Below are 27,091 nucleotides of genomic sequence, written 5' to 3' on the forward strand. Positions count from 1 at the left end.
TTAGTTGATTTCTCCTTCATTTATGTCAGGGGGCAACTATTTCAAATACTAATTTAGTAATTTTTGCTTACTTGAATACTACCAAGTTTAAAACCAAAATTGAGTACATATTTATCAGTTTTTTCTTACTTTAATACCAAAATAAAAAGAAAATTACAAAAACACCATTTTATACAAAAAATCAATTATATCAAATTTTATTAGAAATTACCTAATCAAAAACCAAATAAAAAAAAAAAAAACCCTTTGTTGTAAAAAAAAAACCTCCAACCCTCGCCGCCGCCGCCGCCGCTTCTTTGTCCATTGTTATCAACCCGCCGCCGCTTCTTCGTTCCGGTTTCATTCATCCAAGTAATAATTTTTTTCGAAGTTTTTTTCTTTAATATTTACTTTGGATTTGATTGTTTGATATGGGTAATTAGGATTTGATTGTTTTAGGTAGAAATGATCGTTAATTAGTAATGGGTGCATCTAATTTCAGTCGATTTGAGCATTGATTTGAGATTCGTGGGTTGGTTCTTCGTTCACAATTTTCGACCTGTATATGTCGATTTTTGATGAATTTTCGACAGCTTGATGTTGAAAATTCATCAAAAATCGACATATAGTTGTCGAAAAATGTGAAAGCTTGAAATGGGATTTTTGATAATTCGACAGATAGCTGTCAAAATTTGGATGAGTTTTCGACAGCTAGCTGTCGAATATTCAACCAATTTTCGACAGCTACCTGTCAAATTAGATCTGTGTAATTTTTTTTTTTTTTTTTTTTATATTTTCGACACTTAGGTGTCGAAAATTGTATCAAAATTCGACACTTAGGTGTCGAAACTTAATAAAATATGAATTGTTATGTTTTCGACACATACATGTCGAAAAATAAGGTTATTTTCGACCTGTATGTGTCGAAAATACATGGCGAGTTTTAAAAAAAAAAAATTCAAAATCGATGTTTTAGCCAAAAAATACATGAATACATACTTGAATGGGTTCTCCTTGCTCGTAAACTACCATTCTATTGTCATTTGACGCCATTTTGTAAGTTGTGTAAGGTTTTGATTTCTCTTGTTTTGAGGTTTTTTAGGAGGATTTTTGGGGAGGGAGAAGAAGGAGGTGGAGGAGGTGAGGGGTTTGTGAGTGAGGAGGGGAAATGTTTTTTTTAGGTTTTTGATTATTTGGTATTTAAGAAAGAAAAATAGTATTTGTAATATTTTTTTGGTTTTAATTTTCATTAAGGGCATTAAAGTAATTTACAATTAATTATTTATTTTTTATTTTTTTGGTATTCAAGTAAGCAAAAGTTAGTATTTGAAATAGTTATCCCCTTTATGTCCACTTCCGTCTCGAATGAGTCCAAACGTGACCTCCTAATTTTGTCAATGATTTTATTTTAATTTTGACTTATATAAAAAAAATTAATTATATGTGTAAATATTTTTTTTTTAACATTTTTTACGAGTTTGTTTCAATTATTAAAAAAATACATATATATATATATATATATATATATAAAATAATAGAAAGAAAAGTATGATATATAATGTGTAACAACTAGCGATTAATTAGGAGTAGATTGAATGATATACAGCTATTAAAAGTGTGTATATGAATGGAAACATAATATAGGGGGGGCCTAAGGAGCTGAGCTGGCACAATTACCGAGCCAGGGGGGAGCACACGTGCGTCACTTAGGTGGGTCCCACAGATTGTTTAATTAATTTGAAATGAACCAAAGTGGGTCACAGTGGTGTTGCTTTGGAGCTAAGCGTAGCGACCAACGACGGCGTCGTTTCGCTCTCTGAGTCATTAATACGCGTTCGTTCGTACCGATTATTTTTGGTGGTGGGGGGCACAGCTAAGGCTGTGTTTGGGTGGCATGAATAAAGACGAAAAAAGCAAATAAATATCGGGAAAGGAAACTCTATTTCTTTTTCTTTTTTTTCTTTTTTGTAATTATTATTATTTTAAATAATAGGGGATTTGATAAAATGAAAATGAGAAAGGGATGTGTGTTAAGTTAATAGATATTGTTGGTGTTTGGAATCTGACAGCCAACTCCAAAGCTAATTTCACGTTTGGCTTTTCAGGAACAAAACAACGAGGTGCTCAGTAGCTCTCTCTTTCTCTGTTAATATTATTTGAATCTCAAATCTATCTATTTATTTTAATAATAGTTTTAAGTAGGTTTAAGGAATATAAATTAATATTAAGTATGCAGTTAAATTCTCTTGAGTTTTAATTGATTGATTTTTATTTATGATCCTCTTGAAGTTGGGTACAAAACTACTAACTTACAAAAAAAGTAGCCGTTGATTCGGTGATAATAGAAAGAAAAATAAAATTAAGCATATATATATATTTTTTGAAATAAAAAGTCCAAGGACGAATTATTGAATAAGAAAAAAAAAAGAGAAAGTACAATTACATATTAATTGAAATAAATAATGTTCAAATGGATTTGACCCCAAAAATGATTTAAATGCTGAAACGGTCAATTTACCCACCAACTGAACTGACCGTTGGGCGCGTCCCACTGCGGCTGCTTTTCTCTCCATATTTATATTCCACCGCCATTCTCTCTCCTATCCTACTCACGTGCCACCTTCTCTCCTTAATTTTTTTTTTATTTAATAATTATAAAATAAAATTACAAAATTAAAATAGCAAGAAGAAAATTCAGTTAGAAACGTGACGTGGGTGATGGGTATTGGGTGGTTGGATCCGTGATGGACTTAATACAAAGTTATGGGCCTATAACAAGTTGTGTGAAAGCCTGTTTAAATTTCATTTCCTATTTTTTCTTAATTCAATTTCAAATTGGTCCCTGCTCTTTTAATTGATTTCACTTTCGCCCCTCTACTTTATTTTGGTAATAAATTTTGGATTCAAACTATAATTAAATTTATTTATTTTTTGTGAGAAAAAAGTATAAGTTAATTGAAATTGTCAATTTTTCAAAGGGAAGAAAATTGGATGGCGACTATACCTTGACATTTATGTGTAGATTATTGCAAACTGTTTTAATGTTGTCAAATAGTCCAACACGTTTTTAATTTGTAGGGTCCATTACACCCAAGTCAATCATACGTTTCTCTGATCATTTTGTGACCAAGTAATTTGGTCGAGGATTTGAAAATTTGTTACTTGCCCTTTTCAATAATTGGATGGAAGAAAGGAAAATCTGTGTATGGGTACTACTGTAAGTTTATTAGATCCGAATAAAAAAATTGGGACAAATTTATGAGCTCGAGTTCGAGCTTTTATTGAGTCGACTCATCAAACTCTTTATATTATTATTATTATAAAATTATATTATATATTTCGAAAAACCATAAAATATTTGGAATTAAAATTTAATCGAAAATTGAAATTTCTGGTAATTTTATATACCATTCCGATTCCGTTCCAAATAAATTTGGAAAAATTGAAAATCGGAACTTCGGACAATTCCGAGTTCCACCCCTACTCTTATTCCTTAAAGCCCAAGCAAAATCACTGGGCCTTTGCACCAATAAATGGGCCGAGCATAAACATATATTGCCCAATATTTATACACCATCACTAAGGATGGTGTAGTTCGATTTGAATCGAAATCAGAGTGAAAAACTTATTTCAATTTTGTTCCAATTTCGCAAATATCAGAAATCAAAATTTCAGAAAGTGAAATAATTATTTTTGCTTTAAATAAAAAAAAAAATCGAATTTGAATCGGGTTTCATTTCCTTTTCACCTATAAAAGAATACATAGTAATATTCATTTTATAAAAAGTGATTTTTTGAAAAAATAATTGAAATTTTCGGAAGTTGGAGTGAAAATAATTTTCCATAATCAGCAATTTCCGGATCAAAATCAACAGAAATCGAAAATTTCATTTTATTTTTTATCTATATTCTCAAATTTAATTGTACTGAAACAATACAGTGATGATCACAATTTAGACAGTAAAATCACTAAAAAACAAACATTATTGTATTTTTACATGATCACATCTATATACATGTATTATCTAAATCTGACCATTAAATCTGAAAAATAACTAATTAAAAGTTTCATTGTATAATAAAATCTGCAGAGTTTATTATCCCTACGCTTATAAATTTTCACCAACAATTGCTGTACATATTTCAAGTATCTACACTGCCTGCAAAACTTCTTTCTCGCCCTCCTTGTTCGTTGCCTTCGGTGCCAACTTCATAGCCTTCACGCGGAACGCCGCCTGCACAAGTTAAAAGACAAAAATACCCCCATTGACTTCTATGGACTAGTCAAAGCACCAAGAAAATAACGAAAGCAAAAAAAAATATCTAACCTTTTTATCCGATCCGAACTCGATCACATCGGTGGGGCGGAAACGTGTAGGGAAATTCGGAGAAACGCGGAATCGCTTGTCTTCATTGCTGCAAAAGTATTATTCTCTTCACTTACTATAGTGTCTAATTAAATAAAAAATAATACTTTTAATTTAAAAAAAAAATCGATAACTTACTCTGCAATCCATGTCCCGTGCTCACTCCTCAAATCGGTCACGTAAAAGAATCCATCTTTGTAGGTTATTTTAGCATGCATCTCCGAAACCTAAAGACACAGTAAACATTTTCTCCGTAAGTAAATAAATAAATAATGTAATAAACGAGAATTCGAGCAAGAACGAAACTAATTACGCCGTCCCACCTGAGGCGAAGGTATAGCAATCGACACTCCAGGAACGTTTGAATGCGATACACTCCTAATATAAGATAAGAAAAAAAAAAGTTGTGCCTCAAGTAAAAATCGAATAATTTATTTTCTTGAAAATGCAAAATTGTATCTTAAAAACATACCCAATTACGTATGGATTGTTCTCGTCTCGGCTTAGGAATATGGTTTCGGAAGCTGCGGTCGAATCTCCAATCGGAAATAAAAACCAACTGCATACGAAAAAAAGGTATATATATTTGTTATTAGATGCCAAACAAACATGGCATAAGCCTTCTTGAAAAATTAAAGGAATTGTACTGTACTCACTCAGCATCAAGGGCTCGTTCGAGAGCTTCGTCGTCGCTAAACCATGTTCGTAACTGATCACTGGCCTTCATATATTAAGAAAATAAAAAGTTACGAAATAAAATTCGCACCTAACGTAACATAGCAATTATATTTCACTTTATTAATTAGTTATTCGAGTGGCTTACTTTGTCGGAAAGTCTGCACTGCAGTGCTCTCCCTTCAAGTTTCGAACTGCAAAAAACGATTAAACAAAAATAAATTTAAAATTAAAATAATCTCGTAACCATTGAAATTCGGAAAAAATAAATTGTATAAATAACATGAAATCTTACCCGTTACCGCCGAGAACCCAACTAAGCATCAACGGCATACCGATGTCGATAAATACTCTTCCTCCAACTCTTCCGGGGTGTGGTATTCTGAACTTTGTAAGGAACTATAAAAATAAAAATAAAGTTAGAAATTTCAATTAATTAATAATTCTTTTCATTTCATGAATTATGGAAATTAATTAATTGTCGTCTGAAATTATTTTATTACCGACAATGGTCCGAGCCCTACACCGAGGTATGCCTTATAAGTCGATGCCATAATTGCAGCCATTCTAGCTAGTCCGTGAATAACCGCAACACGTAATTTTCGAGCATTCTCATATCTGAAAAAAAGGATTTTTTTTTATAATTAGGCAGTCGAAATAAATCAGCAATATAATATAGCTAATCATCGTACATTTGATCTGTAGTATGTAATAATAAGTTTACGACACTAGAAAAAGAAGATTATTATTACCTCTTTAAAGAAGAGACTACATCGATTTGTGTTCCTGTCTCGACGCTTTGCGCCCACGCTTTATCGAGCTCCATTGCTAGTTGATATCCATCCTGCAACCATTATTTCATTAACGTAAAACAGCTTCGCGAACTAAAAAAGAAAATTATCAAATGGGAAATTTCTTGGAAATTTACGGAAAAAAAAAAAAAAAACGAGTCGAAAAATAATGCATTAATAATACCTCAATGGCCATGCAACCACCTTGACCTAAATTAGGCTGCATAGCATGGACAGAATCACCGAGCAAAGTCACGCGACCCTTTCCCCAAGAAAAAGTCGGGGTGCGATCGTATATATCACGTCGAAGAATTGCATCTTCATCCGTAGCAAGTAATAGATCTATTACATTGTCACACCAACCATCGAATAACTTGAGTAATCTCGTCTTTTTACCTGCAAAAAACCAAGAAAATATGAAAAAAGGTGATATCTTCAATATAATATTTCAGAAGCAAAAATAATAATAAATAAATAAATAAATAAAATGTCGAGATTATTTATTTACCTTTGGGATCATCTACACCGCCGGGTTTTTCATTATAGAAGGCGTACCATTGCATCTTTCCACCACCGACATCTGATGAGACAAAGTATTGTTTGTGTCCTAGGAATACTCGGTACCTTTTTAAAATAATCGGTATTTTCGTAATATCAAGCCTCGTTATCTCGAAAAAAAATTAAAAATGCGATGCAAATTTAAAATTGCGAATTGCAAAATTAGAATATAAAATCTTACCCAACTGTCTCGATGTCGGCGGGGACGAAATCTGCAATACCGGTGTAACAAGTGTAGCCGGAGTATATCGGGTCTGTTAGCCCGAACAAATTTTTCCTCACCTACGTTAAATCAAAATCATCGTCAATTGCGTTACCCAAAAAAAAAAAGAAAAAAAAGGGACGAAGTAATGAAGTACCTTGGAGTAAATCCCGTCAGCACCGATGAGAAGATCGCCTTCGTAACTCTGTCCACTTCCAAGAGTTACAGTCACCTAAATTTACGGAATAAAAAAATGAAAACGAAGAAAACGAAAGACGATGACGGAAAAAAAGCCGACAGAGAAAACACGTAATTTTAAGACAACCTTTTCACCGTCATCATTAAAATCAACAACATTGCTATCATTAATAATAATGTCGGAACCGACTGCACGAGCTAGGATTTGTTGTAAAGTCATTCGGCTAATGACTCTAGTAACTGGAAGTCCTCGTTCTGCTGCAGGGGTGAAAGTATCGAACTTCACGTACCTGTGGTAAATCAAATCTCGTCATAATTTTTTATTTTTTTTCAAGAAATTAAAAATACATAGAATAGCCAAACGGGACGTGTGAGTGTGCGTGCCTTCCAAAATGGATCAAAAATTTTATCCACCAAATATTTTATCTAAAAAAAAACGAGCTCAAGATATCCCGATAATTGGGAATTCGACAGGTATTCGTACTACAACTGCACCGAAAAGCAAAAGTCTTTGAATTATTCATTTTATTTTTATTTTTATTTTTATTTTTATTTTCATTTTCACATCACAAGCAACTCCAGTAGAACTGAATATAAAGTTTACACTACAGACTGACAGAATCGGGTGGAAATCGGACGGATCGGATTAGAATTAGCACTTTCGGAAGATTTCCGGGTTTTTTTTTTTTCCGAATTGAAAAACTAATTTCAATTCCTTTCGATAACAAAATTGTGAAAAATTCAGAAACCGGAATTTCGAGAACTGTTTGAAATTCGAAAATTTTCGACTCGTAATCGACGAAATTCAGAAATTTCCAATTTCTTGGTCACCTAATTAAAATACCGGTATTTTCGAATTATTTTCGTAAAATAAAAGTTCCGATCGGAAATTATAATCTCATATATATTCCAATTACGAACCACAAAAAGTAATCGGGGAAAATCGTAATTTTAGAAATTCAGAATGAAAAATATTAAAACAAAGGAAATAATCAAATAAAATGAAATAAGTGGGACAATATAATTTCTCAACAAAAAAAAAAAAGAAAAAAGAAAAAAAGAAATACCAATTGCCGGAAATGCCATCAACCAAGCCATTAATCCGATCACCGGTGATACAGCCAGAGCTCAAAACCTCATCAGCAACATCCATATCAATGGCTTCCAAAGCAGCCAATGCGTTGCTCTGTATCTGAATCGGCCCCCTGTATTGCCCCTCCCCTCTAATTGCACTCAAATCCTTCTCAAACACCACCACGTCAAACCCTCTCCTCTTCGCCGCCAAAGCGAAAACCAGCCCCCCTATTCCGCCGCCGGCCACCAAAACCCTCATCTTCTTATTTTCCTTAGACGGCGGCTCGGCTCTTGCCGGCTCGGCCACGCCGGCGGCCGCCTTGGCTCTGGTTGTAAATTTCTTGGAGAACCCATTTTCTGGATTCCTCGAGAGGGGTTTCTGGTTCGGCGATAACCGGCATAATTCCGCCGGAAAATCCTTGGGAATTAGAAAGGGGGTTCTTGAATATAGCGCTGTTGATGGGTTGATTGGGTTGTAGAGCAGAGTTGAACTCATTCCTCTGTCTTTGATTTAACAAACAGAGGAGATGATTGATGATTATCAACAACTGGGTTTTTCTTTTTTTTCTTTTTTTTTTGAAATTCTCAGTTGCAATTAAGCTGGAAGGTGAATTTGTGAGTGTGTGGGTGTGTGAGAGAGAAAGTGAGAGTGACGGTTAAGGGAGGTGGGAAGAAGAAGGATTGTAAATATGATGAAGGAGCCAATCCGAAGATGTGAAGGAGCAGCAATGGTGGAGATTTCATTGACACGTGTCACGCCCATGTTGTCTGGTTTGGTTTTGGTTTGCTGAGCTTTCGAATATCTACAATACATTGTTTGTGTATGGTCGACTTATTTTGGGAAATATTATTAATGCTGCTTTATTATATTTGATTCGACCCATTTAATTTTATTCGGTGGGAGTACTACTTACTGTACAATCAGGTTCCTCACACAAGCCCGCATCTGTCTAGTTCAATGGGTTCCGGAGGTGGTAAGTTGGTGCAAGGTCCTAGGATCGAATCCTGGCAGCCGCAATGTGGGAATTTTAACTCCAATGAGATTGGTTCTTTGTGGGCACCAGGTCCGGGTCCTCTACTTTAACGGGCCGTTGAGTTACCATGATTTACATTCCTCCATCAATCCTTGCCGGGCCAAGGGATGGGAGCCCTAGGGGCGAGGGATTTCGCCTTTTGGTGCAAGGTTCCTCACACAAAGCTTCAAGTCTGGTCACTTGCCTTAATTAATCCAATATTTTTTATATTAGTTTTCTTACTAAATAAATTATAAATTAGGGTAAATTACGGTGACCCTCCTGAGTTAAGGTTGAATAACGAATAACTCCTCATGTTTGGGTAATTACAATCTCCTCCTCAATTATGATTTTTTCTTACACGTCCACCCTTGTGGTGTCAAATTTAATGGACTCTTCTAGATTATGCGGAATATTTTCCAGTTTGTACTTATTTTATCTCATTCGAGCTCCACCTTTTGAAACAAGATGATTGTAAGATGTGTCTCTTGACTTGTAATATCATATTGTGGTGCATCAGAAACTACATTTTTGTTCAGAATGAGTACAATCTAGAGAATGCCCCGAATAATCTAATTGAATTTGACATAATAAGAAGATTTATAGTTGAGGGGTCCGGATGAGAGATTTTTATTATTATTATTTTATCTTAATCATAATCACACAAGCTAGTGGCTGAGTGTGTATGTAGAAGTAGAACCATTGGATGATTTTGTTGGAATTTAGAGACTAGCTTCATAAGTCAAATTCTGATATTTACTTGCTATTTAGGTTTTTTTTTTTTTTAAATAATAAATATATTTGTGTTGGAGTTTTCAGGTTATTATAGTTCTGATCGTGTCCAAATTTGTACCAGAAAAAAATATAGAAACAAATATATAAAACTAAATAGTATTCTAGTAAAACATTATTACATTTTGACTTATGAAGCTACAATCCAAAATCCCAACCGAATCATCTAACGGTTCTAGTTCTACATGCATACTGAGCCACTGGCTTATGAGAAAATCTCTTTCTTTTTTGTTAAATTAAGTCGTCATAATAATAATAATAATAATAATAATAATAATAATAATAATAATAATAATAATAATAATAATAATAATAATAATAATAATAATAATAATAATAATAATAATAATAATAATAATAATAATAATAATAATAATAATAATAATAATAATAATAATAATAATAATACCAGATACCACTTATACCAGTCAATATCAAAGAGAGGAATTAGAGAAATGAATAACATCCCATGAAAATATCTGAGACACCTCATAGCTAAACACGTGGACCAATTATTTTTTATGCCCTTTTTTCCTTGTTAATAAAAATAATTTATTTATTTGTCTGATTATTGTAATTTATCTGGACTTCGGCTATCCAGCCCATGTTCATATAGCCTCATAAATTGGACTTTTGATTAAATTTATTTACGGATGCAACCCTGGCCCAACTTAACAATAATGTTTTCTTAATCTTTATTATTAGTTTTTCTCAATTCATTTCATAAGCAATTGTTAAATCCATATTTTTTAGCTACAAGATGAGCTAAAATATTTCCACAACGTTTAACAAAATCAAAGACACAACTTTCGAATATTTTTAGCCACATACCAACCAATGTTTATTTATTTTTCGAAAATTACAGCTAAAAAATTGCAGAAATCAATTTTATATATTCAAGATTACATAATATAATGGTAAACAAATCCTACAAGCTAAAAATGATGCTATAAATGATAGCAACAACCTTAACTAAGTCAAACGTAATAAACTTCACTTTCAAAAGATATTAATATTATTCACGAAATCAATATTAAATATTACTAATACTCAATATTTTCTTGGTCGGTTTACTGTTTATGCATTTAAATAAAAATTTGAACCAACTGATTGGGTGCAAATAATTGATGGGTTCTCCGGTCATCTCACATAATGTCAGCCACATATTATATTAGTTGTACTTTTTTTTCTCTTTTAATATATTATTTTATTTTATAAATTATTATTACGAAAAATTGCACAAAAGAAATTAAATGATATATTAGCAACACGATAAACATTTTTTTTTTTTTTTGGTTTCAATAATATATATTTACTATTCAACTATTCACTACTTGTGTACAATATTTATTCATTTCTTTTCTTCGATGTGCCAAATCAATAACACTTCCGTGCGTGTTTTGATTTTTATGTGTGAAAATATTTGTGTAAATCGTGTGTGCTTGTGTGTATGTTTGAGCGTGTATTTATGTGTGAAATGTGTGTTTTGGGCCGCAATAATAATAATAATAATAATAATAATAATAATAATAAGATCGAATGGACCTTCAAAATGAAGAGAAGCCAACGATGAAAGATAACATGTCTAAGAAGCAGCTTATATGCATTAGAAGACCCGATAAACGTGCAAAGTGAACGCGACTTGTTGCAAGCTATTTTTATCTGCTGAAGGCGGGACACTGAGTCGTTTCGTGTTTGCTCTTAATTTCCTAACTCGTTGGTTGGTCGGTCTCCCTTCAAACCATGTCGTGGCACATGCTCTTCGCCTACGTTTCTGACTTTGGGACGAATGTCACCGCTTACATATGTCCTATTATGTAAGGCTATTTGGTAGATTTTAACAGTTATATAATCGGGCACGTATCACACATGGTGTTTGATATTTGTGTTTATTTTTGACAAAATATATGTTACTCTTTCTTTACATAGCCGGCAAGTTCACATCAAATTAGCATTATTCTTTGATTTATATCTTCAAAGTTGAAGCTATACATACACATACATCAATAAAGAAATACAATCACATAAAATCAAGATTCCAATTGAATTTCAAATCCTCACACACAATTCCAAAATTCGATTTAGCAAAATCTCACTCACAAAAAACTCTTATTTTATGCTATAATAATTAAAAACTCTCAATTGAATTTCGAATCCTCTCACACATCTCATCATTAAATTTCAAAATTACGCAACATTAAAAAAAAATAAAAAAAAATCAATAATAATAAATTAAGAAAAAAAAAATCGAAAAATCGAATAGGCGGCGGGCCCACTGTAATTTGGAGCATCCTCACATGGAGTTTGAAATGAAAAGAAGATTCAGACAACATCTGCCAACTCAACCTCGACCCCGCTTTCCCTTCCGCCATTAATTTCTTCTCTTTTCCTCTATTCCAAACAGCAAAATCTCACTCTTCCGTTTCACAGAGAGAGAGAGAGATAATTCCAAGCCATTATTATTATTAGTATTATTATTTTCCTTAAACAAATACCATTCAACTCTCTCTTATTCAACTCTCTCTCTCTCTCTCTCTCTCTTGTTTCCTTTCACACTGGACGAACAATCTTCCTCCGATTAAACTATTCCGCTTTACCCATTCAATATATACATATACATACATATATACATACAACACACAACCTCCTTTTGGACTCATCTCAATATTCTACATTTCCTCAACAAAGTGTAATCAGAGAAATCATCGAAAAGTTTATCTGGGTTTTCACCCAATCACAGGTTAGCTTTCTCCACCAAAAAGCATCTCCTTTTTCATTTTAATTTTTATTTACTTAAAAACCCTCCCTTTTTTGCTTTTTCAAATTTTCCGGCCCCATTTGTTTCTGTATCTATCTGTATCTACAGTCTCTGTGAAGCAGAAGAGGTGCGAATTTAAGTGGTAAATGAAAACGAAAGGCAGGGTTTTTATGTGGTATTACTTATTAGAACAAGGGGTTGATTGATTGAACTCTACTGTATTAATAAACCCCCTCTAAATTCAAATCTATGTCCAAAATTAAAAAAAAAAAATTATGTCAATGTCTTTGTAAGAAGAACGATGCTTTTGATTTGATCGGACAGCAGTACCCCTTTGGCTGTACAATATAGCTAAAGCATCACGAGCCCCCTTCCCCCGTGGTCCACAAAGTTTTCAGACATCAATTTAAATTGACCTATTTTGGAACCATTATACTCATATATACATACAGACAGTGACTTGCCACTAATATACACACACACACACACACACACACACACACACACACACACACACATATATATATATATATATATATATATATATATATATATATATATATATATATATATATATATCATACTCTGCCTTCTTTTCTGAGTGGGGGTGACAGGAAAAAAGATAAGTCATAGTGTTCTCTGCTACTCATCAACTATGGGGTTTTTCAAGATTTTAAACAATTTTTATTTTTTTTAGCATTTAAATAAGCCCCCCTAATTTTCCTTTTTTTTTTTTTTAAGAATCATGGCAACATTTAAATTTGTGCATCTGTGTCCCTAATTTCCCAATTCTATTTTTTTTTTTCAAGAATCATGAGAAGATTTCAGTCTACATTTACCCTAAACTGAAAGAAAAAAAAACAAAGCCATGAGGAGAAATTCGGGCTCGTCTTTTCGAAACTCCGGCGCCTACACGAGCCCCGGCACGCCGGAATACGGTGACATCAGCACCGGAGAAATACCGAAGACTTGGAGCTCGGAGCGGGTGCCACTCCCTTCCAATAGTAGTAGCAGAAGGCATGTTAGTGCTGCTGCTTTGATGCCCTTCAATAGTGGAAGGGCATTACCGTCAAAATGGGACGATGCGGAGAGATGGATTACGAGCCCTATTTCTGGCTATGGTGCCTTCAAGAACTCGATTGTTCAGCCTCAGAGACGGCCCAAATCGAAGAGCGGGCCGTTAGGGCCCGCTGGATTGGGTTATTTGCCCAATTATTCGCCTAATGTGATTGGTCACGAAGGTGGGAATGTGAGGAATTTCATGGCGAATTCGCCTCTTACTACCGGAGTTTTTGTACCGGACGGTTTGTTGTCTGTTCATTACGAGGCTGCGAAGATGTCCGATTCTTCGTATGTTGAAAATAATATCACGAGGAGTACTAGTGTGCCTGGCTTGTCCGATTTGCTCAGTGAAACTTCTGCCCTTAGTTCTCGAGGTATATATATAAAGATTGTTTTTTTCTTAAGAGATAATTTGAAATATTTACGCGTTAGTGGGATTTTTCGATTGTTGTCTCGTCGATTTAATTATCCGTTTGATTGTTGTCTTGTGGGATTTTATGACAAGATTGTTTCTTGATTTAATTTCGGTTGATTGTTGGTTTCGTTTAGTGGTTTGTTTGATTCTTGAATTGAATTGAGCAGACGAAAAACGAGATGTGGAAAAGGAGGAGGAAGAAGCACATGTATCGAGAAGAGATATGGCGACTCAAATGAGCCCCGAAGAAGGGAGCACTAACTCATCTACTAGAGCAAGATTGTCGTTTTCCGTTATACCTTCTTCTGCGCGCCTCAGTCGGAATCATGTGACGAGAGATGATGTCAGAGATGTCCAGGTGGACAAAGGCACCACCACCACCACTTCTTCTTCCAAGAAAAACGGACCCAAAAAGATGGATGTCAAAGATTCATCTTCTTCTTGGAATGTTTCCGAGGCATCGAAAAACATATCAAAGTACGTACATTTGGTCCTTCCTTATGAGTAAATATAGGAAAATATATGTATATCTGATGTTGTATCTATCGACTGTTTTAAACGCTTGATTTATCGAGGATCCGGAAACTAATTTAAGCGGAATCATGTTTTTGTTTTTACGTAGGTTGCAAAGAGAGGAAGCAAAGATCACTGCTTGGGAGAATTTGCAGAAGGCGAAAGCTGAGGCAGCCATTCGGAAACTTGAGGTAATTAAAAATATATAAATAAATAAATCATTTTTTTTAGCATCAAATGGAAGTACACAATCCTCGAGCAAGTCAAAGATGCCTTATTGTATTGCATTTTCGTCTCGTAACATCCTTTTTTTTTTTATCGGATCAGATGAAACTAGAAAAGAAGAGATCTTCATCAATGGACAAAATTACGAACAAGCTTAGAGCTGCAGAGATGAAAGCACAAGCCATGAGAAACTCGGTTTCGGAGAATCGAGCACCAAGAAGTTCTCGAAGAAGGATTTCGATTTCCTGTTGTATATATTTCAAGATTCCTTCTGTCTGCAGCTGCTTTGTCTGCAAAAAGAAGTAATTTAAAAAAAATTAATTAATTAATCACCGAAAAACTATATCCGTCTTGGATTTAGTTAACGATGTAGTACACATGTTGGCCTTTTTCGCCTCTGTTACTTGGCTGATTGTAGAGAAAACGGAGGAAAATCGTCCAGTTATGTTGATTTTTGATCTGTCTTATGAAACATCATACAGCTGAGCCTGTCCAGTTTCTTTATCATTGGTAAATTCAAATTGTAATTGCTTTATTTAACGATTTTCGAATATGTTTTCAAAAGCTTATGCAAACTATCGCAACTTGGAAGATACTGAACTAGCAGCAAAGAGTAACAGGAATATACCAAATTGTACTATTACATAAGTTAGCAGAGTTTTCATAAATATCACATAAAACAACAAGACCAACTTAAAAATGAAAATTTTGTCGTTTTCAAGTACAAACATTTTGTTTCCGAAAGTCGACGAGCAATCCGCAAATCTGGAGCGAAATTAGTATTAATTTTCATCGTCTTCAAAGGATGATCAGTAAGGCCTGTATCGATTATCAGGGCGTGTAGGTCTGCCGCCACTCATACTGCCACCGACACCATAACCCCACTGCCAAAAACAATGCATACAAAGAGTTAGTACAATAACACACAATATATACTTCCATTTTCTCGTCTTTCCAATTTTTTGGGCAAGTGAAATACAAAACGAAATCATATTTGGAGTATATCGAAACTAAAAGAGGGAAGACTTCTCTTGTGCAAACCGAGCAAAAAAAATAAAATATATGTACTCACATCATCAAAATCAAGGCTGCCATACATTCGGCCATAAGCGCGCATAGGTGCACCATACCCAAAAGGTTCAGGATTATTCATCACTATATTACCACTAGGGCCAGGGCCTGGGCCAGCGCCAGCATCATCAACTGGTGTAGCTGAATCTATTGCAACCTGTAAACGAGAAAAAAAAAAACTTTAAAACGATATTATAAGACAATTTTTTACCACCCAACATTTTATATGTACAACTAAAACTGTAGGTATCATCACAAAAAATCTAATGATTTTCAGGTGATGCGTGACCTCTAGTAAAAATAGTTAAGAATAGTGTTGACTAACATTTTTCTGAATCTTCAAGTATTCTCTATTGCTTCTTTTTTTTCGTGTTATTTATAGGGTAATATGAATGGTGAATAAGTCAAGGAAACGTAAGAAAGTAAGGCGAAAAATCCAAAAAATGCATTAGAGTGTCAGAAACCGATTAAAACTTTAATACATCTTTGTATATCAGAAATAAGTCTTGCTACAAATTGTATTTCGGCGAGATTCAAGTGTCATTATAAAGCAATACACAGGGCAGCAATTCTTATCAAGATATCTGGGATTTTGATCCTATAAATGCCTACAGTGTATATTCTATATATATATTCTTGAAAGATAAAAGTAAAATAACCAAAGGTAGCACATAAAAGAAGTCCAACCTGTTGTCCACATATCTCATGAGATCTTCGAGCAACACGATCCGCAACACCATCGTCAGAGAAAGTCACAAAACCGAATCCCCGATGACCAGTTCTCTTCGGGTCCTACAAAAGTATTGCCATATTCTCAATGTATCAAAACTTGTACGGTATTTTCTTTCAACACACACACATATATATAATTAAATATTCACCTTAGGAACATAAACATCCAAGATTCGGCCGAATCTCCCAAAATAATGACGAAGATCTTCTACACTTGCCTCCTGAGGAAGCCTACCCACAAATATCTTTTTGCCCATCCCACGAGATGCCTCCCCTCCTTAATGAATATGATAAATTTCAAATTGAGATCATTTATTTAATAAGTAAAAAAAGGAGATAGGAGGGAAGTGCTTTTTAATAACTTACTTCCATGCATGGGGCCCGCATGACCGGAATGATCAAACATGGGTGGAGCACCAAGTGCAGCGTATCTTGTTGCCGCGCTGATGTAAGCATTATAAGCACCATATCCACCTGCAGTACTTGGGGGTGGTGCTCGACTAACTGGCCTGAAATCTTCCTCCTGAAGTAGGAAAAACAAATATTGTAAACTATACAATAAATACTTAAAACCATTCTACCTTTAGTGCAATTTCAAAAGGCAAACATGGGTTATGAAATAAATCTCTACCTTTGGCGTGGCTCTGTCCACAACAACAGTTGAACCTCCCAATTCGTGAGTGTCGACCATCAAATCATCCACTGCTTCTGCAAATAGATCAAACGAGATGAAGGGATTGTTTTAAGGCACATGAAATAAATAACATAAATAGCACCGCATGCACAGATAATACAACTCATATCAAAACACTCTTAAATTGCAAGTACACAATTATAGAATTAGACCCTCCAAAGTTTGTTACATAAGAAACATATTAGACGCTCATTTGATCAATAAACAGTGCATGAAGATTTCATATTGAAGAGCTTTTCATTTCTAGAAGTACCAGAATTTGCAAAAGTGATGAACCCAATTCCACGATGGCCTTTGGTGGTTGGATCCTGAGAAGATGAATGAAATTATGTGCTGCGGTATAAAAGCAACGATTATTGCATTATAGGATGAGGGAAAAGTATTGAACCTTTGGCATGTACAAATCTGTTATGTCACCGTATTTCTCGAAATGGCTGCATAAGAAGATAACAGATGCCAAAATCAGACTTGCCCAAATTTTAATATCCAGTAATAGAGATAAAGTAAATTAAAACATTGCAGATTGAAGAAGTAAGTACAAGTGGAAGCATCGTTAAAATAGAGAGGGAACGTGTGAAAGAGTACAACCTTCTGAATACAGCCTCAGTGACAGATGGTGGAATCCTTGCAACAAAAATCCTGGTCACTTTCTTTGATGATGTTCTCATCTCTTCCTGTAAAAAGAAAATATAAGACGCTATAAAATACCACAAAATGAAAATCACGGAAGAAATAAATTATTAAAGAAGGTAACCTTTGGTGTGGCTATTTTGACTTCCAGCATTCTATTGCCAAGCATATGCTCACTTGCTAAAGCAGCCTGTGACTCGTACAGAGAGATAAAAACAAGGAATTATAATTTATACCACCAACATATGCAGAAAAAACTTCTAATTGGCAAAATCAAATTAACAGTGAGAAAACCTAAATAAATGCAACAGCACGAATGAACAACAATGTGTCACCTTTGTATCCTCCGCTGTAGCAAATGTTACATATCCAAAACCACGAGAACGGCCAGTGGAACGTTCCTACATAAACATTACAAAGAAGATAAATATATCCTATTTAATTTAACATTTAACATTTTAAAAACATGCATTCAGTGCAGCAAAATCATATCACAGGGCTGCAATATAGTAACATATCTAATCAAAATGTGGTTCTAACTGAATAAGCACATCGACTCAATCATAAATTATATACGAATCTTAAACAGAACAAAGTACATTTATATACACCCAATGGAGGTGAAAACACAGACGAGAAATAAAGAGATAAACTACATTACAAAATTAACAAAAAAATAAAATAAATAACTAACCTTCATCACAATACAATCCTCCAATTCCCCAAATTTGCTCATATATTCTCTCAATCCTTCAGTTTCCACATCCCATGGAATTCCCAAAACCTAAAATTCAAATACACATGCAGATCAATCAGAAAAGCTCATACACACATCAAATTCACATAACAAAAGAACTTTTTTTGTTCCTAATACACGGAAACGTTGAAACTTACAACGAGCTTTCGGTCAGTCATTCTAATGGAAGATGATGGAATGGCGGATTCGAGCAGTGCCCTTCACTTTCTCTCTCCTCTGACCTCTCTCTCTCCTCTCTCCTCTCTTCTCTCTCCTCTCTCTCTCTCTCTCACACCAACTCACAATCTCGCTCACGCACTCTTCCTGCACACAACACAACAATAGGGGCACCTCTTTCTCACAACACACAATCATTATATACCAAAACAAACTCACCATATTTCTCAGAATTCTTACGCATACGAAATACCTAACAGACAAAAGAGATTGACAAGAATTCATTGCAGAATAACTTCGTGCGATCGCTTCTCGACTGACCTTTTCTTCCAATTGGGAATTCAAAACCCTAATTCGCTCCGTTCAGCTCACGCGCTCTCCACTCTCTTTCTCTCTCCCCTCCCCGCTCGTCTCGCGCACGCTCAGTTTCAGATTTGTCGGGGTCACCAAATTGTGGACCTTTTTACAGTTGTCTGCAAATAGCGACTTTCCCCAAAGTAATTACCTAATAACGTTTTACGCTTTTTAACGATTATATTAATTAAGGAACTCACCACTTTTTTTGGCTTAATTCCACTTTGCACCATTGAAATATAGAATTTTGGCACTTTGCTCCCTTATAAAATATTAATAGCACTTTATACCCCCGAACGGAAATTAATTTTCAGCTATGTAGAACGGAAACGCCTCGTGTCAGAAACTCTAAGACACATGCCGGACACTTTATGGGTCATTTTGCAATTTCTAAAAAGTTAGAAACATGTCTGAATAGCAAATTTTTAAATACTTATGTTGTTTCCCATATTATTTACATGATTTAATGATCAATTGCAAATTGATAGTAAATTTTATTTTGAATATGTTCGTATAAAAATATATAAAAAGAATTTATATATAAATAAAAATGTATATATGTTTATATAGAATATTTATAAATATACCCCTATATTTTTTATATTTACACGATTTCCCCAAATTCCTATATACCCATTTTTGAAACATGTCGTTTCCCCATATCGCCCTTTCCGTTTCAGTGCGACGTAGTAAATCAGTCACAATGCACCCTCAATTGAATATTTAAAACTTAATAAGGTAAATGTCAAAATAACAAATTAAATGGTTAATTTTTTCAACCTCATGCAAAGCTAATCTCGAGAGCGAAAAGTGCGAAAAATAAAATTTACTTTTTTATTCTTTAATTTTCAATAATTAACGCAAATGAAATTTATTATTTACATATACATGTATTGCAAATATCAATAAGTTGCGAGTCGAGTTGCATTGATGTAGTCTTGCGGACCATGAGCCGGTAAACCGGGGAACACCAAACCGCACATTCGAAACATTAGCAACAGTAAACCCTCCTTGTACTCGGGTCCGAACATATGAGGAAGCACAATCCCTCTCACCACCTCCCACATTGCATCCACTCTCTTGTTCACAAATTCCCCACATTCAAAATAATTCTTCCATGGTTCTTCTTCAAGAACCTACAAATCAATATATATATATATATATATATATATATATATATATATATATATATATATACACGCACACAAAAACATCATCTCGTTCGTGTCCTAAAAATGCACCGTAAGAGCAACTCCAGCAGCTATTCTAAAACTTGCCACTATTTATCAAATTATACACAATAAATTAACAGTGTTTTAGCATACCACATTTTTCCGACTCGCTCCAGCAGTGGTCGTTTATATTTTAACACATCACTTTTGACACACTAGTCATTACAATATGCTTTTTTTATACATAATTATTATTAAAAAAAATTTGGCATTTCACAACATTGGTATTTTAAATTTGAAGAATATTGGAATTTATAATATACCAAGTGTTGTATAATATAAAACAGCTGCTCGAGCTCTATTTTCATGTCAATAGTTGTAAAATTTGTTATAATTTAGCATATAGCACATTTCTTGGAGATTGCTCTAAGGGGTTGGTTTAGCAATTAGATAAAAGACATGGATAGTAAATGCAATAAACCCGTATTTATAATTATTATATATTTTTTGGTTACTTACTTTGGCTTCATAAAGAGTATTGATGTAGATGCATGGCCCGAAGTGCTTGAACATCAATGCCGAGTCGTCGAAAGGCACTCTAGGCACGATATCGTGACTATAAACGAATCGACGGTATTTTACGCTATATTGTTCGAATTTCTCTTTCATAAACCTCCCGAATTTCGCATCTCCAACCCTAGGTTGTCCGAACGTGTACACTGCATCCAGCCTTCCTAGCATTTCAGACTCGTCGTACACCGCAAGAACCGCGGGGAAGAGTGCCGCGAGGGCGCCACCTAGGCTATGACCGGTGAGTATGAATTGTTTCGGCGGCCGGTAGTTGTTACTAGTGCTCTTGAAATGGCATTTTAGGGTTTCGGTTATGGTGTTGTAGGCGTGGTGGTGGTGTTTGTCGCCGGTGTTGGTGGTGTTTTCCGGCCAAGTTCGGTCGAGTTGGAGGCCGAGGGCGTTCATGAAACCACTGTGGACCCTTCCGCCGCCTTCGGTGGTGCCATCTGGATATAGTTTGTGCCACGATATGTCTAAGTCGGTGCACCAATCGCCGGCGGTGAAGGGCTCCGTGCCTCGGAAGGCGACGATGATCGTGTCGGTGTTTTTGTCGAGGAGTATGAAAGCTTGAGTTGTCTCTCCCTTGTATCTCTCTGCCAAAATTAGTATTTTAGTATTTAAAGATGATGAAATTTAATTTAATTATTTAATTATTACCATCCCAGAAGCTATATGCTCCCAGCAATTCCATCTGCATATTTGACAAATTTTGGTAAGAATTTGTAATTCTTTATGAATTAATCATAGTTGAAAATTATTTATTAAAAAAAAAAATATAAGCATCATCTCACAATAAGTAGATAAAAAAAAATCAATTAGCTAATTAATTAATTAATGATAATACCTTCCATATTTTCTCGACTACATGTAGGATAAACTCTTTGTTCTCGTACGCTAGTTTCGACGCCATAGCAGAAAGATTCGCAAAATATTTGGTAGTTCCCGGTTTGATGTTCTTGTCCAACTCCACCCTATTGTCTAAATGCCCGACTATCGACACGAAACTAGCTGTCGTTCTATCCGGAACCACCACATTTCCTTAAGAAAAACAAAAAAGGGAGCTTAAAATTAAATAATTAATCATTTTACAAAAATTAATATATAAAAATTGAAAGACTAATTAATATATTATTAGTTAGTTATTACCTTTAAATAAGTTTTTCAAGAACGTGGCCAAATTACTTCTATTTCCGAAAACGTTGAGGCACGTCTCGAATCCCGAACCGATCATGGACAAACACTTCTCGTGTTTTTGCAACGCCTTTTGTAGAAACATGGAGGAAGAAAAAGCCGCTCTGCGCCTGAAGATTGCTTCCTTTACATTGTTGTGTTCGATAAAACCCTTGTTCTTTAAATCACCAGAAAATAGAACGAGAAACATGTCTATCAAACCGGCTTCTCGAGTTTTCAGCAGAAGGTATTTATCGGTGGTGTGTGCATTTGGATCCATTGTGTGTATAATGTATGTATAGATTAATCGAATAGTGCAAGAAGATATATATTTATTGGATTATGTTGCGATGATCGACTCGACTACAAATGCACACATATATATAGACATTAATTCTAGCAAGAATCTTATTTACCTGCGACACAAGAAAGAGATCGAACACAAACAAGACTTATTTACAAACGAACGTACATATATTTATCGACTTAGTTAACTAGCTAGGCATGTTTTAATCAGTACCAATTAAGTAGAGAAGTTATTTAGGGTTTAGTCCTAATTAGAAGTAGTGTTGAAAATTAGCTATTATTAAGTACAGTCATTTACAGAGTTGTATGAAAGAATCTAACTATGATGCAAATAATGGAAAATATATATATATATATATATATATATATATATATATATTAATTGACAGGGAATAACAATTAAAGTATATGATAAGAAAGGTAATGAAATATTGGAATTGCTTAGTCCTTTAACTCAGACATTCTATTTTCTTGTCTTTTTTCATTACATGCATGAAACACATGTTTGAGGTAGGAAATTCTCAGAATGCCCCTTGATGGAGAAAGCCTTTATATTTGCTTTAATTCCCGACAACGAATTGAACATGTCGCGTCGTCGATCGTGTCTTGTTTTATTGAATTCACGTTTGTTTAATAACATCTTTCCATTTTTGTCTTATAAATTGTTTACCATATACGTATATATCACTCGGCTCACTCATTTGCTCGGGACATTCTATATATAATTGATGGACAATTTCATAACTAGTAGCCATAAAATTTCGACTAGTGAGTAAACGATCAATTATTCAATTTTAGTACACGAAAGAATTTTGATACCAAAGCCACATAAGGTACGACACATGAACACACAAACATACATGCTTACACACAATCAGACACACACACACGCAGACATACATATAAAAATCATTGTGTCTTGACGACTTTATTGCCATTTGAGGTAGGAACCAACAGTGGTTGAAACACGTCGGCCGATCCTAACCTAGTGGCGTTTACGTAATCTTGGGGGCAATGCGCTGGGACCCCCGCAGCTAAAAGACCGATAAAACGGAACACTCGAAGGAGGCCACCTTCTCGGAAATCCGGACCCCGCGTGTACGAAATGGTGAAGCTTCTAATCAACTCCCAACAAGCGTTCGCCATTTTCGGTATCAGCCATATTAAGGAGAAGTAGTTCTTGTCCGGCTCTTCTTCCATAACCTATTGTGCAATATACAGTTAAATCTCTATAAATGTATACAGTCGGATCTCTATAATTTTAAGCCCACCATGTACCAAATTCCTGGACTCGACACTGATGATGATGATATATATATATATATATATATATATATATATATATATATATATATATATATATATATATATATATATATATATATATATATATAATACTCCATTTATATATAATGTAATATACTTCCTGCATTTTAAATTAATAAACTCTCATTTAGAGTAATTATAATTAATTAAAAAAAGTTAAAATTTACCTGTCCTTTATAGAAGCTGTTGTAATAGATGCACGTGCCGAAATGCTTGAACATGAGAGTGGAATCGTCGTACGGCAGCCTCGGCACGAGGTCGAAGCTGTAAACAACTCTGTAATATTTAATGTGGTGTTTCTCTATAGTTTCTTTCATGAATTCCACGAAGTTGTGATCCCCGACTCTCGGCTGGCCGAACGTGTAGATCCCTTCGCACCTGTCGAGCAGCGACGTTTCGCCGTGCAGCGCAAGTATCGCCGGAAAGAGAACCGCCAGCGCGCCGCCGAGGCTGTGGCCGGTGACGATGAACTTGGCCTTGCTGTTCTTGTCGAGGCGGTCCTTGAGGAGCTTCCTGATGGAGTAGTAGGCGGTCTCCGGCTTGCCCGAGTCCTGCTCCTCCGGCCAGCCTTTGCTCTTCTGGAGGCCGAGGGCTTTGAGGAAGCCGCCGTGCATTTTTCCGGCGCCGGGGATGTCGTACCAGGAGATGTCGAAGTCGGAGGACCATGCGTCGGCGTCGAAGCTCTCGGTTCCTCGGAACGCCACTACTACGACGTCGTTTTGGTCCTCCAGTAAAAATGCCTGTGTTGTTGTTTTCTGTTGATAGTCTGCTCACAAAAATGTGTTAGAATTAATTAAAAATTAAATAAATTAATTAGTTAATTAATATAATTAATTAAATAATTAGTTAATTAATTCGTTGATCATAATATATAATATAATAACAGGAGAAAATAGGATGAAACGATGGAGGATTAATTTTAATTCTCACCATTCCAGTAATCGTAGGAGCCAACGTAATCCATCTGCATGTACATTAAACAAAAAATAAATAAATAAATAAATTGTAACATTAGTTCAATATAAATTATTTTAATTTATAACTCAATAATGTCAAACAAGAATTCATGCAATGAAAATTATTTCAAAGGCTTGATTGAAGTCCAAAAACAGAACATTAATCATTAATGCAACATTAGATATATATTTATTAAAAAAAAATAAGAATAATAATAATAATAATAATAATAATAATAATAATAATAATAATAATAATAATAATAATAATAATAATAATAATAATTATTATTATTATTATTATTATTATTATTATTATTATTATTATTATTATTATTATTATTATTATATCAATCCTTCTTATCCACATGTCTATTGTCTTGGGCTAATGGGCTGTATTATTTCTTTAACTTTCATCATTTCATTTTGTGGGCCCCGCAAATAATAAGAATTAAATATGCAATAATCACGTTATGCTGTTCGTCAAGCCCACCAATCATGTATTTTTCTTCTTTTTTTGCCCTTTCTTTGGGTTTTTGTGTTCCAATTGTCAAACTCGTGACCAGAAAAAAAAAAAAAAAAAAAAAAAACAAAAGTCTTTAAAAGTGGAACCCATGAAAAGTACAAACTAATATAAAATCAGTAATCACATAATTAACACTAATTACCCTTACTTTTCTAATTACCGTAAAACAATGTATGACCATTAAGAGTAAACTTGAGTAGTTATATCAAATTAACTGATAATATATATGCATGGATAAAAATATTATATTATTAATTAATTGCGACGGAAAATTCAAAACGGGATTATATTGATGAAATCGCGAACGAACCTTCCAGTTGTCCTCGACGGTAGACTTGATATGATTGTGGTTCTCATAAGAGAGCTTAGAAGCCATTACAGAAAGTGCAGCATAGTATCTTCCATCTTCACGGCTTATTTTCGGGTCTAAATCCATTCGTTTGTCAATGTTTCCGATAAACGATAAAAAATCAGCCGATGCAGTGTCTCGATGTACAACTTCCCCTGCACGTGGTACTACTTGTTTAGTCTACCTCAAACTTTCAACCCAGTAATATACTTAGTAACTAATTAATTAGTAAATTAAGTAATATTTAATATCCCATAAAAAATATTTAAATCATCAAGCATGTAGATATATATAGGTGGAGTCTAGACAAGTAGCAGTTAATTAAAGTAGTGTGTAGGAGGATCTGCCAGTTGGCATCTAGCTATTGGCCTCAAGTAGTATACATATTTATGGTAACCAATTATACTCGCTTATATGTATACATATTTAGTAAGAAACATTAGTCTAGATAATTAATGCAGTTGGTGAATGCATGACAACATGTGAAGCAACACGTGAGGTGGTCACTCCATAATCATTATGAATTAAGAACAAAATTAAGCATGCAAAGCCTTGATTAATTAGTAATTAACATCCATAATCATTCTCCACACGAGTACAAGAAGTTTTTAAGTTTTTCCTAGAACTAATTACCCAAGCTAATTTATTTTTCTAATCTTGGACACAAGCAAAGATAGATCCACTAATTTTGGATTAATTGTTTGTACTAATTTAATTAGCACACTCTAATTCCATTTTTCTTTTTGCTATATAATTAGTTATTTAGTTCATCCAATTTATATCAGTCATCTGACTCAATAATTGAAATAATTATTATAAGTAACAAAAATATATAATTAATATACATAAATAATGTACATATTTCCAAAATAAATCAGGGGCTCCTAGTTATCAAGTAACCTAATTATCAAGTAAAAAATAATAGAACAATTAGGGTAATCTGAAGAGAGAGAGAGAGAGAGAGAGAGAGAGAGAGAGATTATACCTTTGATGGATTTAAGGATGAGGCGAAAGAAACCACCATTCTCCGACAGCAAATTGAGCCAATGTTCGAAGGCAGAACCAACGGCGGCCATAGGCTTCGCCGTGGCCGACAAGAACTTCTGGACGAGAACAGAAACAAACATAATCCATCTCCGGCCAAACGGCTCGCGACTCCCTTCCGGGCAGTCGACGAACTTCCTCTTTCCCACATCGCTGGAGAAAAGCATCTTCACCAGCTCCGAGAAACTCGCTTCTTCCGGTTTCAGTAGCAAGTAGTCGTCGCAGAAAGACTTGTTGCAGGTCGACGACGACGACGACGAAGCCATATTTAATTATATTAAAAATGATTTTCTTTTTTTTTTTCTTCTTCTTCTTAGGTAAAATGCATAAAAAAAAAATTATTATTTTTTTTTTTTTATTTTGTTAAATTGATGATGAAAAATTAGGGTTTTGGAAAGAAGTATATATAGATGGGATATTTTGAAGCTACTTGTGACTCTTCACTGGAATCATTAATTGGAGTTACTGTTTGCTCCGTTCATGGAAAACGTTTTAATTTTATACATAAATATAGATATAGATATAGATATTATATAATGACTTTTCAGGGTTACGTTTTTGGGGCTAAATAGAAATTTACTTTACTTTATGGTTTAATTGGTACGTACAATTTTGTTATTAATATTAGTAAAAATTACCATGTGATGCTTTTTTCA

General features: G+C 34.4%; 5 protein-coding genes across 7 annotated transcripts; 1 reads left to right on the forward strand and 4 right to left on the reverse strand.

Moving 5' to 3' along the window:
* Nucleotides 1-3,931: 3,931 nt before the first annotated feature.
* ABA1 (zeaxanthin epoxidase (ZEP) (ABA1)) lies at nucleotides 3,932-8,663 on the reverse strand. The gene is made up of 16 exons (XM_012997907.2): nucleotides 7,838-8,663; nucleotides 6,898-7,060; nucleotides 6,730-6,804; nucleotides 6,552-6,652; nucleotides 6,321-6,436; nucleotides 5,997-6,208; nucleotides 5,774-5,865; nucleotides 5,525-5,639; nucleotides 5,317-5,420; nucleotides 5,170-5,215; nucleotides 5,003-5,067; nucleotides 4,819-4,905; nucleotides 4,670-4,724; nucleotides 4,485-4,573; nucleotides 4,308-4,395; nucleotides 3,932-4,214 (listed from the first exon to the last, which is right to left on the reverse strand). Exons 1-16 carry the CDS (start codon nucleotides 8,338-8,340, stop codon nucleotides 4,131-4,133), a joined length of 1,995 nt encoding a protein of 664 aa, XP_012853361.2. The 5' UTR covers nucleotides 8,341-8,663; the 3' UTR covers nucleotides 3,932-4,130.
* A 3,292-nt stretch (nucleotides 8,664-11,955) lies between these two features.
* LOC105972955 (Remorin family protein) lies at nucleotides 11,956-15,186 on the forward strand. Its single transcript, XM_012997942.2, has 5 exons — nucleotides 11,956-12,389; nucleotides 13,217-13,843; nucleotides 14,052-14,361; nucleotides 14,507-14,588; nucleotides 14,725-15,186. The coding sequence occupies exons 2-5, from the start codon at nucleotides 13,276-13,278 to the stop codon at nucleotides 14,926-14,928; spliced, it is 1,164 nt and encodes a 387-aa protein (XP_012853396.2). The 5' UTR covers nucleotides 11,956-12,389; nucleotides 13,217-13,275; the 3' UTR covers nucleotides 14,929-15,186.
* LOC105972966 (RNA-binding (RRM/RBD/RNP motifs) family protein) lies at nucleotides 15,134-19,192 on the reverse strand. 3 transcript variants are annotated; one of them, XM_012997953.2, is made up of 14 exons: nucleotides 18,984-19,192; nucleotides 18,644-18,809; nucleotides 18,444-18,533; nucleotides 18,085-18,150; nucleotides 17,874-17,939; nucleotides 17,708-17,793; nucleotides 17,508-17,553; nucleotides 17,373-17,427; nucleotides 17,057-17,133; nucleotides 16,792-16,948; nucleotides 16,575-16,702; nucleotides 16,381-16,485; nucleotides 15,695-15,850; nucleotides 15,134-15,506 (listed from the first exon to the last, which is right to left on the reverse strand). In XM_012997953.2, exons 2-14 carry the CDS (start codon nucleotides 18,662-18,664, stop codon nucleotides 15,432-15,434), a joined length of 1,128 nt encoding a protein of 375 aa, XP_012853407.2. In that variant the 5' UTR covers nucleotides 18,665-18,809; nucleotides 18,984-19,192; the 3' UTR covers nucleotides 15,134-15,431. The 3 variants fall into 3 exon arrangements, with proteins under 3 accessions (XP_012853407.2, XP_088677750.1, XP_088677749.1); XM_088821624.1 differs by having other exon boundaries at nucleotides 18,916-19,139; XM_088821623.1 differs by having other exon boundaries at nucleotides 18,644-19,161.
* A 539-nt stretch (nucleotides 19,193-19,731) lies between these two features.
* LOC105974840 (triacylglycerol lipase OBL1-like) lies at nucleotides 19,732-22,275 on the reverse strand. The gene is made up of 5 exons (XM_088821625.1): nucleotides 21,905-22,275; nucleotides 21,603-21,796; nucleotides 21,416-21,449; nucleotides 20,708-21,351; nucleotides 19,732-20,152 (listed from the first exon to the last, which is right to left on the reverse strand). The coding sequence occupies exons 1-5, from the start codon at nucleotides 22,206-22,208 to the stop codon at nucleotides 19,919-19,921; spliced, it is 1,410 nt and encodes a 469-aa protein (XP_088677751.1). The 5' UTR covers nucleotides 22,209-22,275; the 3' UTR covers nucleotides 19,732-19,918.
* A 718-nt stretch (nucleotides 22,276-22,993) lies between these two features.
* Nucleotides 22,994-27,030, reverse strand: LOC105972975 (triacylglycerol lipase OBL1). The gene is made up of 5 exons (XM_012997965.2): nucleotides 26,377-27,030; nucleotides 25,353-25,546; nucleotides 24,491-24,524; nucleotides 23,728-24,326; nucleotides 22,994-23,437 (listed from the first exon to the last, which is right to left on the reverse strand). The coding sequence occupies exons 1-5, from the start codon at nucleotides 26,699-26,701 to the stop codon at nucleotides 23,144-23,146; spliced, it is 1,446 nt and encodes a 481-aa protein (XP_012853419.2). The 5' UTR covers nucleotides 26,702-27,030; the 3' UTR covers nucleotides 22,994-23,143.
* Nucleotides 27,031-27,091: the final 61 nt, after the last annotated feature.

This window comes from Erythranthe guttata, chromosome 8, assembly GCF_056151865.1.
Source record: "Erythranthe guttata isolate IM_541 chromosome 8, IM_541, whole genome shotgun sequence".
Taxonomy (NCBI): domain Eukaryota; kingdom Viridiplantae; phylum Streptophyta; class Magnoliopsida; order Lamiales; family Phrymaceae; genus Erythranthe; species Erythranthe guttata.

Excerpts from the sequence above, each read along its gene's own strand:
- LOC105972966 (XM_012997953.2), bottom strand. The coding sequence starts at position 18,664 with ATGACTGACCGAAAGCTCGTT. Across the intron at positions 17,428-17,507 it reads CAGATTTGTACATGCCAAAG|GATCCAACCACCAAAGGCCA; the intron begins GTTCAATACTTT and ends TCATCTTCTCAG. Across the intron at positions 16,703-16,791 it reads TGCGGGCCCCATGCATGGAA|GAGGGGAGGCATCTCGTGGG; the intron begins GTAAGTTATTAA and ends ATATTCATTAAG.
- LOC105972955 (XM_012997942.2), top strand. The coding sequence starts at position 13,276 with ATGAGGAGAAATTCGGGCTCGTCTTTTCGAAACTCCGGCGCCTACACG. Across the intron at positions 14,362-14,506 it reads GCATCGAAAAACATATCAAA|GTTGCAAAGAGAGGAAGCAA; the intron begins GTACGTACATTT and ends GTTTTTACGTAG. Across the intron at positions 14,589-14,724 it reads CAGCCATTCGGAAACTTGAG|ATGAAACTAGAAAAGAAGAG; the intron begins GTAATTAAAAAT and ends TTATCGGATCAG.
- LOC105974840 (XM_088821625.1), bottom strand. The coding sequence starts at position 22,208 with ATGGATCCAAATGCACACACCACCGATAAATACCTTCTGCTGAAAACT. Across the intron at positions 21,797-21,904 it reads CTTGAAAAACTTATTTAAAG|GAAATGTGGTGGTTCCGGAT; the intron begins GTAATAACTAAC and ends GTTTTTCTTAAG. Across the intron at positions 21,450-21,602 it reads TAGTCGAGAAAATATGGAAG|ATGGAATTGCTGGGAGCATA; the intron begins GTATTATCATTA and ends TCAAATATGCAG.
- LOC105972975 (XM_012997965.2), bottom strand. The coding sequence starts at position 26,701 with ATGGCTTCGTCGTCGTCGTCGTCGACCTGCAACAAGTCTTTCTGCGAC. Across the intron at positions 25,547-26,376 it reads CATCCTTAAATCCATCAAAG|GGGAAGTTGTACATCGAGAC; the intron begins GTATAATCTCTC and ends TACCACGTGCAG. Across the intron at positions 24,327-24,490 it reads CTCCTACGATTACTGGAATG|ACTATCAACAGAAAACAACA; the intron begins GTGAGAATTAAA and ends TTTTGTGAGCAG.
- ABA1 (XM_012997907.2), bottom strand. The coding sequence starts at position 8,340 with ATGAGTTCAACTCTGCTCTACAACCCAATCAACCCATCAACAGCGCTA. Across the intron at positions 6,653-6,729 it reads CTGACGGGATTTACTCCAAG|GTGAGGAAAAATTTGTTCGG; the intron begins GTACTTCATTAC and ends GATTTAACGTAG. Across the intron at positions 4,574-4,669 it reads TTGCTATACCTTCGCCTCAG|GTTTCGGAGATGCATGCTAA; the intron begins GTGGGACGGCGT and ends CTGTGTCTTTAG.